Below are 15,024 nucleotides of genomic sequence, written 5' to 3'. Positions count from 1 at the left end.
TGTTTTCCTTTCCCACTCCAAAAGAAAATGCCTTTGTTCATCTTGCAGCTGCATGCACCAGGCAGGAAGTTACTAGTGCAAAATGGAATTAGGCCGGAAGAGGTTGAGGTCCAAGCTTTTTCTCGGAGAACAAGAAATAACTGACTTGTTCTCCAATGAGCTATCTGACATCCCTTGTGAGTCTGCTAGTGATAGTGACTCACAATCTGATAGTGAGTGTGGCAGGGGTGAACAAAAAATTGTGGCCACAGACAGTGAAAGTGAAAGTGAAAGTGACAGTAGCTCTGATGAAAGTGTGGATAGCAACATTGCGGGGACAGCCACATGGGGAAAGTAAACAAAATGCCTAATTTTGGACAGTTTACTGGAAATCCAGGGGTGAACAAATTCCATCGGACCCAACGCAAGTGTCTGAAGTAGCAGAACTCTTTTTTGGAGATAGTTTCTTTGACATGCTATGTCATGAAACTAACAGATACTATCTCCAACCCCGTGAACAGTATAACAGAAGTTATAAGGCAGTGAAGTGGCTGGAGTTCACTTCAGCAAAGAAAGAAAATTTTTTGCAATAAATCTTTCTATTGGGCCATACAAGGAGGGATAATCTGAAAGAGTATTGGTCAACATATCCAATTTTCCAATTCCAATTTTTGGCAAACTAATGAGCCGTAAGAGATTTGAGCAAATTTGGTGTTTGCATTTCAATGATAATGAACTGCAACCACAATCAACAAGCAGGCTTTTCAAAATTCAGCCCTTATTGAACTTTTTTGTTCAGAAATTTCAGACAGTTTATAAGCCAAACCAACAACTGTCTTTGGACGAATCTGCGATTCCTTGGAGGGGAAGGCTTCGTATGCGAACATATAATCCTGGGAAACTTACAAAGTATGGCCTACTTGTTCAAGTAGTTACTGAAAGCACTTCAGGCTACATTGGAAATTTATAAATTTATTCTGGTGAAGGAAAGAAATTACAAGATACTATTCTTTCCGTTTTGTAACCCCATCTTGATCAAAATTACCATGTCTATCAAGACAATTATTATAACAGTGTGCAACTGCAGAACACCTATTTTCAAGAAAGGTACATGTTGGTGGAAAAATTAGGGTGAACAGAGGCCTTCCACCAGATCTGAAAGGGAATGTAAATCCCTGAAACGTGGTGAAACCACATTCAGGAGGAAGTGGGATATTCTTCTTCAGTCCTGGAGGGATATTCATGTTGTGAATATGATTTCCATAATTTACAATTCGAGCATGGTTTATGTTCAAAGGAGAAGTGGACAGGTAAAGAAGCCTGTTTGTATTTCCGAGTATAATATGTTCATGAAGGCAGCTGACAGAGCAGATCAGTACTTGGCCTATTATTCTCTTCCTCGGAAAACAGTAAAGTGGACAAAGAATGTTGCCTTGTGGCTTATATATTGTGCCCTTTTCACTTCATTTTTGGTTTTCAAAAATCTAAACCCTCATTCGAAATTGAAATACAAGGCATTTTTGCTGAATGTGGCAAAAGCCTGGGCTACATACCACACGGTGGCAGACACAGACTTAGTGCGACTGAGTCCATCAACTCCCACTGCACGCAGGCTTCATGTAGACCCCCCTCGGCGACTCTTGGGTGATATGTCGAAACATACCCACGTGAAAATTGTGAAGAGTGAACATGCCAAGGGGAAGCAGCCTTCTAGGCAATGCCATGTTTGTGCAGTACACAACAAAAAGAGTAGGACTGTCTACATGTGCAAGTTCTGTGTTATGTCACTTCACAAAGGGGAATGTTTCCAGAAATATCACACTCTCAAGCACTTCTAGGAGCACTGGTAAGTGTTCTCCAAAATTTGAGTTCATAAAATTAATTAGATTTTATATTAATTTGTAAAGTGAAAAGTGCACAAGTTAGGGCAGTAGGTTTAAAATTGCTGGTCCCCAGGGAGATATAAATATTTAAATTGCTGGTCTGCGAACTATTAAAGTGACATAGGATGGGGTGGTGTGGACTGGATTGATATGGCTCAGGATAGGTACCTGTAACGGGTTCTTGCGAACATGTTAATAAACTTTCAGGTTCAGTACAATTTTGGGAAATTGTTCAGTAGCCAAGCATCTGATGGCTTCTCAAGGACTCACTCAGCTCCATGGAGTTAGTCATAGTACCTAAGGGCTCATTACTGTGGTCACACGTGCTCATTACGGCTCTGTATCCTAAGGCAAACAGACCCAGTACAAACACTCCCAAATTATTTCTTTAAAATCTATCTTAATAGTATCTCTCCATCCACACCTAGGTCTCCCAAGTGGTCTGCTTCTCTCAGGTTTTCCATCGAAAACTTTGTATGCATTTCTCACTCCTGCATGCGTGCTATGTGACTTATCCACATCACTCTCCTACACGATATATCAAAGTGTTAAAATGTCTACATCCAAGTGTAAGAAATTCCCTGGATGGATTATGCAAACAAACAGAAGTGTGTCACAAAATATGTAGTTTCTATGGTCAAGACAACTGACACATGAAAATGAAATTCTTCTGTGCACACAAGCATGAAACTTCATTTCTCACGGCACAAAATGTTTCTTCAGCTCTATACAGTACAATTCTTGGCACTCTTGTTGCAAGAGAATGCAGAATCTTTCATAAACTTGAAACTTGTTTATCACATTATATTCTGTGTTGTACATTGGAATTAGCTCACAAGAGTCCTACTAATTTAAATTCTTAGTTCTAGTAAGTGTACCAGTAAATAACTGAACAGTTCTGTAACTCCATAAGGATTTCTGCTGCTATAGAATTTCTCTGAATCACTGTTCAGTTAATTTCATCTACATTAGAACTGCTTAAAAGGAAATGGAAGTGGTATATCACAAGTAACATTCAACAGATTATAACAACACTTCATTTTGTTTTCTGTCTCAACACAACAACTATCAGAATGTCATTCACCTTTTACTGTGTATAATGAGTTTATTGGTCTTAATATTATGACAATGTGCTACATGTTGCGGCGTATAAAGACATCATCAGGCAGTATACATTAACTAACATTTTCAAAGTACTGAACAGCACTTTATACAAATTCATATGTTACAATATAATAAGTATTACACATATGTGATTTTCAAATTAGTTAATACATTCAACATTCATTTGAATTAGTATACATGGGGGAAGTCATAAAATTTAAATTATCACCCAGACGAAACAGAGACACACATGATAGAAATTGTGAGTTAATCCTTCTCTACATATGCCCCTGCAAGGCCACACATTTTCCCCAACGATGCATTAGCTGCTGGATACTTTGATCATAGAAGGTCTCATTTTAACTGTTTAGGAAGTCCTCCACTGCAGAAATGATGTCATTATCATCTTGGAATCGTTACCACGAAGTGGCTCCTTTAGCTGTGGTAAGAGGAAGAAGTGGCTCGGTGCCAGGTCTGGTGAATATGGTGGATGGGGGAGAATTTCATACCCCAAACTGGCAGCAAGTGTCCTTGTAGCCAGAGCAGCATGAGCCGGTGTGTTGCCGTCAAAAAGTCGCACAACTTTTCCCAGCATTCCACCTCACTTTCTTTTCATTTCCTCCCGTAATTTTCACAGAAGGTTCCAGTATTACTTGCCAGTGATGGTGACGACCTTTTTGCGCATAGTCAGTCATGATGACACTCCTCCAATCCCAGAACATGCTCAACATCACCTTTCCCGATGACAGCTGGGATCTGGCATTCTTTGGTAGTGGCGAGTTTGCATGTTTCCACTGCTTGCTCATTTCCTTTGTTTCTGGGTCATAATGAAAGACTCAACATTCATCCATCATGATCAGGTGGTCAAAAAATTCCACCTTTTTGTCTTGACACAACTGCAAAAGTTTCTTTGCCACATCTGTCGCTGTTTTGGAACTGGTGTCAACAATCGTGGCACCCAACGCACAGCAACCTTTGTCATGGATGATGCTGAAAACCGACCCATGACTAAACGGATAGAATCAAAGCTTCACCTGTGCCAAAATTTCCGGTTCCTTAGCTAGAGATGATCTTTCACTTTGGGGTTCATTTTCAACGTTTGTCTGTCCACAATGAAAGCGCCTCTTCCGCCTGACCACTGAGTTACATGATGGTACACCTTCCCGATACAGAGCGGTCATCTGGTCGTGGGTCTCCCTGGCAGACTTCCCTCGCTAATGCAGGAACTGTATCACAGCACAAGCCTCCACTTCCTCAACTGATGTTGCCATTTTGCTTCTGCCTTTTCCAGTGGCTCCCTCTGTCCAGTTGGCAGGGGAAAATTTGACTGTTCAGCAAACTCAGGAAATCTCCTATATAGAACTATATTTTAGAATTAAGACTTCCTCATGGTGATAATGAAAACATTATGACTTCCCATCATGACTCTTATAATTCAGATGAATGTTGAATGTACTAACTAATTTTGAAAATCAGGTACATTTGTAATAATTATTATATATGAATTCATATAAAGCACATTTCAATAGTCTGAAAATATTTAACGCATCCTGCCTGATGACAGCTTCATAAGCTGAAACACGCAGCACATTGTCATACTACTGAATTGAATTGAATTTATTTACATTCTATAAATCCTAAGTAGGTTAGTACCTTTGGATACAGAACAAGTCAAAAGGTTACATACATAAGTACAGGCAATTTTAGCTTAAAAATTAATATAACTTAATTTTACATCATTCTCTATTTACATTGAAGTATTCATCTAAAGAGTAGAAAGAATGAGCATGTAGATAATTCTTTAACTCTGATTTAAACTTTTTAGTATCACTGCCCAAGTTTTTAATACTTTGTGGCAGATTGTTGAACACTTTTATGCCAGTAAAGTAGACTCCTTTTTGATATACTGATAAAGTTGATGAGGGTAGGTGGAAGTTATATTTTTGTCTAGTATTCATGTTATAGACATCAGAATTTAATTTGAATTTATCTTTGTTGTAAACAACAAATAAGAGAAGCGATAATATGTATTGCGATTGAAGAGGTAGAATTTTTAATTTCTTAAATAATTCTCTACATGAATCTCTACTTCTACATCCTGTAATGATTCTAATTATATTCTTTTGTATTTTAAAAATTATTACACTATGTGAAGAGTTCCCCCAAAATATTAATCCATAGTTCATAATAGAATGAAAGTAGGCATGGTAAACCATCTTCAATGTTTCCTGTGACATAAAAGGCTTAATTGATCTCATCGCATAGCAAGCTGCATTTAATTTAGGTATAATTTGTTCAATATGTATTTTCCAAGACAGTGTACTGTCTACATGTATTCCAAGGAATTTTGTATCAAGTACTTTACAGATTAATTTGTTGGCATAACTGATGTCCAGATCAATTTGGTGGTTGTTTTTAGTTGTGAATGATATGTAATGGGTTTTATCAAAATTTAATGAGAGTAAATTGGCTTCGAACCATCTGTTTAAGGCTTCAAATACAATATTTATGTCATTTTTAAAGTTTTCAAATTTAGAGTTCTTAAATATTATACTAGTGTCATCTGCATATAGAATTGGTTTAGATTTATTGTTGATGGTTTTAGATAGATCATTTATGTAGAGAAGAAAAAGTAAGGGACCTAAAATTGATCCTTGTGGAACACCATGCTTTATAATTCCCCAGTTTGAAAATGCATTATGACTGGAGTTTTTATTATTTATTTAAACTCTTTGATACCTGTTTTTGAGGTATGATTTGATCCAACAAGACCAATAAACTCATTATACACAGTAAAAGGAGAATGACATTCTGACAGTTGTTGTGTTGAGGCAGAAAACAAAACAATGTGTAGAATAACAGAACAGGATACATTACTTGAAGATTAAAACTATAACTGTCTAAAGACACTTCAGAAAAAAGTCTTCAAAGGCCACTCAGCAGCACAGTGGAGTTGTTTCATGTGCACAGACAGACAGATGGAGATGAGAAAGATAACTGGCATTTCTGCATATTTGTGATATCTGCCTAACAGTGGACATACAGAAACATTCAGCTCACCTCAGGTTCAGCCTTTATATCCTGAACTGTTATTTTCAAAGGATCCACTTCCTCTTCTGAGTCTGAGACTTTCTCAGCTTTTATATTCATGGCCTGGTTTGCATCATGACTTGCTGGGTATGTCTCACCACATGGACCCACTAAAACATTCTCTGAATTTGTACAGTTCTGTAAAACCATCATATCTTTTATCAGTAATGGCTGTACAACATTATACATGAAATAATGTATGCTCACTTATTGTAGCAGGTTTTCATTACATCTAACCCATAACACCTGCTCTGTACAGGTTTCTTCTAACCAGAATTAAAATCTTTGAAAATGTTTAAGTTCATAATGCAGGAACCTTCCCGAGAATCTTATGCTCCCTCTGGAAGTACACAAAATATCTGCACTCTATGGTACATAACGGCTTATTACAGTGTTCACACATGTCCCTCATGACTTTGAATCCTGAAAAAAACAAACCCAGTCCACCCCCACAAAATTATATTTTTAAAATTCATCTGCACAAATATTTCCCAAGTGTTCTCATTCTATCAGGTCTTCTGTCCAAATCTTTGTACACACTTCTCATTCTCACATGTGCACTATATAACCTAACTATTAACACTCTCCTTGAATTGATCCCTCTCCCACATAATACAGCGAACTCTTATAATGTGAAGAACCAAGTGAACTCCGCAGATGGAGTAGGAAAACTAACAAAGCTTCGCATAAAATGTTTAGTTTTTTAGGTTATGAGAACTGACAGATGACAATAAAATTCTTCTGTGTACACAAGCACAAAACACTCACCATTCTCTCTCTCACAGCAGGAAATATCTGTTCAGCTCTGTTTGGCAGAATTATTACCATTCCTGTTACAAGAGAATGCAGAATCTTTCATAACCTGGAAACTTCTTTTTATCACACATGATGTTTTGTAGGTTGCATATAAATTGATTTACAAGAGTCCTAGTGATACAGCATCAATATTTCTAACAAGTGTACCTGTACCTAGACGTAAATATTTGTCCAAGTCTGTAAGAAAACATACTAATGATTGTGTACAAACACATATTATTGTGGATTTCTTTGTTCTCACAGCAGAGACTATAAAGCTTGGTATCTTATTAACCATTGTGCAGTCTGAGAGACTGTTGCTCAAGTTTTGAGGACAGTTGGTTCACTCATTTTGAGCGAACCTCTTGCTTCCAAACGTCGTTAAGAGGCTACCGGACTGCACAGAGTTACATCCTACAAACGGTAAACATAATCTACAGATTTATATCTCGGAACTGCAAAACAGTTTTCACTACGCATTTGTAAACCATGCAAATTCAACCTGTTCACCACAGACCCTCAAGACCTTCACGTTCTTGCCTTCCTTTATTAGTGTGACTGGTATGTGTAACAAGCGAGAAAGAGTATAAACACTGTAAAAATATTCATTCTCGTAGAAACATGTATAATGGGCGCTGAGTTCAAAAGAATCTCTAGCACAATTTGCAACAGCGGAATATCACGAACCACAATTGTGTTAGCTTCTAGCAATTTATCCAAATATGAAGAAATCTAATTTCTTTCGAATGATCCTATGATTCCTTGAAGAATGTCCACAACTTATGTATTTCTTCCTAGATGCCAAAGCTGCCATCTCGCTCCGGGAACTCGGGCAATATGATCGCGGTAACGTCGTGTTGCATTACTCATGCCATCTCTACGCAGACGTACCCTAACTAAATGAGAAATGACCACAAGCACCGACAATATGATCAATAAAATAAAATGCTACCGTACCATTCTACGCGCCCCCCCCCCCCAATCTCTCATGCAGTCAGAACCACCAGTTCACATGAATAGCAATAAATAATTCTGCAAAAATATTTCTTGTGCTGCAGAGTTTCTTACTCGCTTGTTCTTTTTTCTTTTTCTGAATTGGGTTCAGTATCACTTCACTCATATCCGTTCCAAAGGATACCATTGTAGTGATATTGGACCCAGTTAAAAAAAAAAACACACACACACAAAGGGTGAGGGTTGTATAATCAGAAAGTTTCTCACCAGTGCCTGTAAAGTCATAACATTTCATTCATACCAATCCAACATCTCCTTACCCAAAATGCATTGGACATTGTGAACTGTAACATATATAGAAAGAAAGGTTTCGTAATTGGTTCAGATATGCGATTATGCGACGTCTTCGTGAATAATTAGAATTATATTCCCGCATTTACTTGGAGTCCTCATTTAAGGTTGAGGTTTCTTGTACAGTTATTAGTCCGTGGAGAAGAAAATTTGGCCAGTGCTAGGCAACTGCTGGTATACAATATTTAACAGCAACCAAAACAAGATCCCCCATCAACAAATCCTAGGCCATCCCTAGATGACAACCCGCTTAAACCCTTGTAGAATATGATTTTAATTCCTAGACGTTCCCCACAGCATAAGTTTTTCCAGCCTTTTAATGCCTTGATGCATTGCTTTAATGAGAAGTTTGTATTTCAGTTGTTTTCTTCGAAATTTGTTTATGGAAATGCCGATAAAAATGCCTCAATTATTCTTCCTGCTTACATTGTATTCCATTTTGCATCAAAATTGCTCATTATGTGACGTAGGAAATAATCATCTGCAACTTAATTGGATGCATGTTTGTCTTTTTTCTGAAATAATTCATTCTTTCAAAAGATGGACTGAGAAACTTACGTAGGATATAAAACGAATAATTCACAAGGGTAACACGGTTTTTCATGGAAGTCATTAAGAGTGCTTTCTATCACGGAACCTCTCATTTAGAGATGGCCTGTGTTAAAGTCTCGCTCCCACACGAATGTTTGTTGAGACGGTTGTAGGTCATTTGCGAGTGGCCGTCATTTGCGATAACTAAGCTGACGCCAACATGATATCACAGAGGTTTCACAATACCGAATAGCACACCGACTGACTCAGTCTCTTGCAAGAGTTGTGAACACTTATTCAATCACCGGCTAGGTTAGTCTGGTTTAGTAAAGTCTGAGATATTCAAGCTTCTTACACTATATTTTAGTTCTCATTTCGGATAAAAAATCCCTCATGGAAACTTTCCACGTTGAAAGAAACACGATAACGCACTATCAACACTATGGACACTCCTTATTTATTGTTATTCTTAGTGGGCTTGAGTTCACTTGGTACTGCCGCCAATACTGACCTATGGTACACCGCAGATGAGAGATGACGGTGACTGTGAATAAATTGGTGAAATGAAGATTGGCAGGAGAAACTGAAGTACTCGGAGAGAACCTGCCTCAGCGCCACTTCGTTTACCACAAATCCCACATTATCAGACATGGGTTCTAACCCGGGCCGCCGAGGTGGGAAACCAGCGACTAACAATCTGAGCTATGGTGCGGCTATGTGCATTTCTTTTTTGTGGGCACGCGGCGGCGTAGTTGGTTAATGTACTATGCTACAAGCCGGAAGGTCACCGGTTCGATCCCCGATGAGGTTATTGGAGTTTTCAATTGACCCAGTCCTTCCAGCCGCACTATGGTCCTGTGGTCGTCTCAGCCTCTAACAGAAATGACTACCAGGAAACTTCCTGGGGAAAACGGCCGCAGGCGTATAAGGCTGAAAACCTCTAGAAAATGTAGGAGCCTCGACGTCTCACAACCCTATGTGTCTGCATAGCTTCTTACAGGGATAGTTTTACTTTTCTCACTTATTTTCTTTGTTTTTTGAAAACTGTTTCTGTGGGCGGTATCGTTTGAAGCAGGGAGCCACGCACAGTCCAACGTCACATTCACTGCACATGTAACGGTTCTGTCCTTTTCCATCACATGCTGCTTCATCTTTGAATTTTGTTGACAAGCTGTGCTAGGCAAGTGAAGCGACTGTCTGCCAGGCTATGAGAAATGTCCCCACTTGTACACCATCTGCCTCTAGATGAGGTACTTCTTTGTGTGTTTCCAGAAGCCCTAAGTTGACACTAGTTTGAAATTCAGGAGATGATACACCTTTCTCATTGTGAGTGAGATAGAGTGCATATCCATTGGGCACTGCTGCATCAAATACCAGCTCCTTCTACCATCTCACAGACTTACGAATGCACTGAACATAGCTCAGCAGCATGTCAGTCTCACCTACTGCACTCGTTTTACAGCTGTAATCCATATTCGGCTTTATGGCAGGTTGTTTCTGCTTCCAGTCACGCTATCCAGTGTTCACAGTTTCATCTGAATGAAGGGTGGAAAGTATTCTTACATACTGTGCGTCACACCCCTTCATGCCCATGAGCGAATCGCTGGTCACTGACTGTACTTCACATATCAGAAGCCTTTGAGACACGGTTTTCTATTTTCGCGTACTGTACCCACGGTAAATATTCTTTAGGTTTGAAAGAACAGGGACAAAACAAATACTATAAAACGTTTAAAAGAGCCGCGCCATAGCTCAAGCGGTTAGTCGCTAGCTTTCCGCCGCGGCAGCCCGGATTCAATCCCGAGTCTGGTCAAGTGGGATTTGTGGTGGACAAAGTGGCGCTGGGGCAGGTTTTCTCCGAGAACTTCGGTTTCCCCTGCCAATCGTAATTCCACCAATTGCTCCATAATCACCCTCACCTGTCATCTGTGGCTGGTACAAGAGACCAGAAGTGGCCGCAGTACATGAGACTTAGTCCCATCCCACTAGCAATAAAAAAAAAATAATAAGACATTCATATAAATTCCAGTACATTATACACGCAAACAGATTTCTTACAGAGTTCTTGCTTGGGTAGAACCCGTGTTCAATGGTCTTGAAACAGAAACGCGTGTGTGCGACCGTAGGCTGTCCAGACACAGTTGCCGGTCTCGCTAGTGCTTCTCTTGTACCGAAGATACTAAGACGTCAGTCAACAGTGTAAAATTCTATGAAGCGGTGTTTCTAAGGAATTTATTTAGGATATATAACGACTTACAGGAAAAGCGAGTCAATTGCAACCCAGCCGACAACCAGCAAGGATCTGAACATGGTCTTACGGCCCTCCTCTTCGTCGTCCTTACCGCTCAGTTAGACTTCAAGCCCACGAGTTGGTCGTCACTTATACCTGCCCTTCACGTTCGCACCTTTGTGGTCTGCACTTTCATCCGCCGCTTCCTTGTAGCTGTCTGATTCAGGGTAGGGTGTGGGATTGCTCTGAATACTTGAATTTTTATGGGCGCCAGTGGACTTGGGTGAAATCCACGAGTTTGGAACGGGGAAAACAAAGGTGGGGATATGGATAGGCGGGCGTTTGGGGTTCCGACTGCTCAGAAGGTAGGACTGGATTCTGTCTCTGGGCGACTTCTGGGCCTTGCTCACACAAGGAGAGAGAGAACACTGAAAAAAACTCGCACTTCACCAACACTGTTGCTTTTACTGTAGGTGTTCACTAGAGTTACACATTACGAGGCCGTAGCACTTGGACTTTGTACACCAATTTAACGTCCGGGAGGTTACTACTGTTACTCCCTTTGGCTACTCACTCCTGTTACTCACTGTCCATGACTAACCGCTCTTATTCCCTTGTAAAGACTGACTGCTCTTATTGCCTTGTGTGACTCACTCCCGCTATTTCCTTCTGATGACTGACTGCTCTGGAGAGGCAGAAGTCCCGACGGTTCCGGGAACGCCTGGATTCCTCTCCTCTGAAATTTTGCTGATTGGCTGAACCTGAAATTTGGGTGTTTCTCTCATTTGCATTCAGCCAATCCCTAACCAGATCCATGTTAATTTGGGCCTAAGTACAACACGGTCCCTCTGACAGCTCTCAAATAAATGGAGGTACGCTAACGATCGCTCGGTACGCCCATTCGAAAATTATTGCGACTCGTATCTGTCAAGACTCAAATTTTCAAAGACTCGAACCGTCGAAGTTAAGCATTGAAATCCCCAGAAAACACAGCGGGATACTTCCTGCTCCGTTCTGGGTTCTCAAGTGACCTGCAGCTTGCTTGTCCCTCAGAAAGACCAGATGTTGTCCTTGGCGTCTGCTGGTGCTGGGGTCAATTGTGTATCATCTTGTTATCAGTAATACAGTTCATTTAAATGTAGTACATTGTAATTAAGAATGTAAATCAACAACATTGCTGAGGTTCCTGCATGGTGCGGTTACAATGGAACTAGAGGAATATGCATTGTCATCATGTAGAGTAGCTTCATATTTTTCTACCACTGACAGAATGAAACGCTGTAAGCATATAGTTCATTGGAGGCTACTTTAACCAGATTCCATAATATCTCTTACCCAGAATCGAAATCTTGAATATCTGTCTTAAACCTTATGACACCATATTCGAGTTGATCATCCAAGTTGAAATATTTCAAGTACTCCTTCCCGCCAGTTCTTATAGCGATAAAGCGTTCGGTTTGATTCTTAGACGTTTACACAAATAGTATGGTAGTCTGATTTCTTGTAGTACTTCTCAGTCTCACACGGATAATGGTTCAGTGTATTGTTCTATGGTAGAATTTTTCTGTCGAAATCCAAATTGATGGTACGGCAGGATTCGGTTTTCTTCTAATATATTTATGGCTGAGTCTGCAAAGGTACTCTCATTCGGATAATTCTTAGCGTATGTGATATAGTTTGGGATATTTATATAGTTTTGTTCTGTAAAATGTATTTCGGACACCAAGAGGATGTCTATTTTTTGGATGTTGAGAAATGCTTCTACATCTCTTATGCTAAAGTTAAGGTGAAAATTTTTGTAACGTATATAGCTAGATAACCGAGCGATAAACACCTACTTTAAGCGTTTGACAAGAATACATGATCATTGTGTTGTATCCCGGTGATGGGACAGATTGCAGGTTGGCAGGGCGAGCGGTTCACTTGGGAATCAGTGCGGGGTTTGAGAGTACTGCAACTGGAAATTAACTAATACATTTATTGACAATGTACACAGTTATAGAAAAAACCTTTTTTTGTAAGAAAATCAGTGGTTTGCCTGAGCAAGGGCAGCGGCCGACTCCTGGTATCAGACAGCTCCTGCTCCACTTAATGAATACTCAGGCAGCGTCGATATCAAAAAGCGTCTTGCTAACGCCCCATGGGGTATATATATGTGGTCCAGTTAGTGCGTTACTCTTCTGGAATACTCTGACTAGCGTCATTCATTGCATCACCCTCGTGAGTTTTTGGAGGGTCCAGAGCTCTCTTGTTCTTAGTAAAAAACAAGCTTCTTTCTTCTGACAGCATAGATGAAGGACAAAGCTCTAACTTTTTGATCCTTCCTGAAGTTATTCTCTTGATACTTCCTGTTGGTACAATCGTTTCCTCGTGCTATGTATCCATAAGGTACCGTCTTTTCCTCATATTACAATATACCATGTAACATATTATATCAATTACCTTATAAAACAATTCATTACATAATATGTATCCCCATACAGCACACAGGTATTAACATGTACAACAGTTTATGGTAAGCATCACTATACCTTATATAACAATCCATACCCGGTGTCACCATATACAACAATTGCTAGGTAGCGACTCGGTAAACATGTTGAAACGCGCAACATTAAAAGCTGTATCTCAGTGAACGAATGTTTATTGCTGGTTGCTAGACAAAAGCAGGAGCAATAATGAAGTCGCTGCCTATGAATCACGTGACTTGTTTTCTGTAGGTCCACGCTGGATTTTTATAGAGGACAACAAACGTCATTTGCAGTCAGTCGTAAGCTATCAGAGTGAAGTAGAAGCTACAAGGCAGTTGAGAGTAGAAGGACGAGAATGGAGCATATCATATGTGAGTTTTGGAGATTAGTGACAGTGACAGTGACAGTGATAGTGACAGTGACATCAAATAAACCGATCCATCAGTCCAGAGAACCCACTAAATACTTTTCGCTAAGACCAGATTTTTATTACTTTCAAACAGTTGCANTCCAATATCAACGAATCCACACGCAACAATATAGGAACTGTTGGAATCTCTACGCTGTCCGTGCCGAAGTTATAGAGCGAGGATAAATGAGGCAATTAATTGTAAGTCACTAATAGAGGCAGAGCCTACAGTGTTAGCATTAACATGAGTATGCACTTAATAAAAGATTATTTGATTCAGTATTATCATAGTAACTTCTGACCTGTGGTTGAGAGAAACTGAACAATTATCATTTTATTCAAATTTCATACATATCTGTGCAGCAGTAAGCAAATTGGCTTGGCAAAATCAAAGTCAAAGTTACTTAACGACTGGCGGTTTATCGCCAAACAGTTCTTCTTGGCGTCAGACCCCTTAAGGGCTACGACCAGATATTTTTTTTTGCAACTGAACTTTTTCGGTAATAGTACTTATGTTAACATCCTCTCTGACAAGAAGATGGGAATATCTCTTATGAATACACTTTGCTTTCGTCAAATGTATATTTCGCACATATAACATGTTATTGAAAATTCTTCTTTTTACACTACACACAAGTCCTCTGTCAGTACAGGCTTTACAGAGCAGATCATGTCTAAATTAGGTATGACAAGCTACAACGGAAGCTTAACCATTTAAACGGTCGTAAGCTTGATAATCGCCAAGTTTCAGCCTCTTATATTTTGTGTGTCTGGTTTCACCTTGTCCTATACCGTGAACATATTGTCACGTGTTGGGTGTATAACGTGACAAATAACTTCACGCCTTATTAGATATAGCGAATTTTATTCCACGCTTGCTCATACAATCACACAGTTTACAATCTGACAACTACTGCTATCTGCAGTATTACAATTACTTAACTGAATACTCTTCCCTGGCAAACTCGTAACTAACTCGTATCTAACTTGAAACTAACTCTTGAATAGTCTTCGCTGCTCCTTATTTAGCCCCGTTATGGACAACACAGAAAACCGTTACGTAATAGGCACCACTGCTGTCTGACGCCGTGTTTGCCGATAGCCTAGCAACGCTGTTGGGAGTTGTTTACGGCTGCGTAGCAACTGCAGTTTCCCGTGTTACGCCACCGCTGTCTACTCGCTTTGCCTACCAACCGCTGTTTAGTCGCTTTGCATAGCGGCCAGCGT

General features: G+C 39.8%; 1 protein-coding gene and 2 long non-coding RNA genes across 5 annotated transcripts in view; 1 reads left to right on the top strand and 2 right to left on the bottom strand.

Moving 5' to 3' along the window:
• Positions 1 to 799, top strand: part of LOC117282062 — a 19,222-nt gene extending 18,423 nt beyond the window's left edge. Inside the window, exon 3 of the long non-coding RNA XR_004512662.1 lies at positions 788 to 799. This is a non-coding gene — a long non-coding RNA (uncharacterized LOC117282062). The remainder of the gene's footprint in view (positions 1 to 787) is intronic.
• LOC111861636 (zinc finger protein 271) overlaps positions 1 to 7,747 on the bottom strand; it is a 17,310-nt gene extending 9,563 nt beyond the window's left edge. The window contains exons 1-3 of one of the 3 annotated variants that reach the window (XM_033750229.1): positions 7,392 to 7,747; positions 6,825 to 6,886; positions 6,027 to 6,194 (exon numbers count right to left, since the gene is read on the bottom strand). In XM_033750229.1, coding sequence (XP_033606120.1) covers positions 6,027 to 6,194; positions 6,825 to 6,884 — 228 coding nt within the window. In that variant the 5' untranslated portion in view covers positions 6,885 to 6,886; positions 7,392 to 7,747. The other 2 variants (XM_023846406.2, XM_023846485.2) reach the window with 2 other exon arrangements.
• Positions 4,032 to 5,976, bottom strand: LOC117282068. Its single transcript, XR_004512666.1, has 3 exons — positions 5,734 to 5,976; positions 5,056 to 5,057; positions 4,032 to 4,567 (listed from the first exon to the last, which is right to left on the bottom strand). It is a non-coding gene; the product is annotated as an uncharacterized LOC117282068 (long non-coding RNA).
• Positions 7,748 to 15,024: the final 7,277 nt, after the last annotated feature.

This window comes from Cryptotermes secundus, unplaced genomic scaffold (genome assembly GCF_002891405.2).
Source record: "Cryptotermes secundus unplaced genomic scaffold, Csec_1.0 scaffold1792, whole genome shotgun sequence".
Taxonomy (NCBI): domain Eukaryota; kingdom Metazoa; phylum Arthropoda; class Insecta; order Blattodea; family Kalotermitidae; genus Cryptotermes; species Cryptotermes secundus.
Note: the sequence above shows the minus strand (reverse complement) of the source record. Positions and strands in the feature narration are given on the sequence as shown.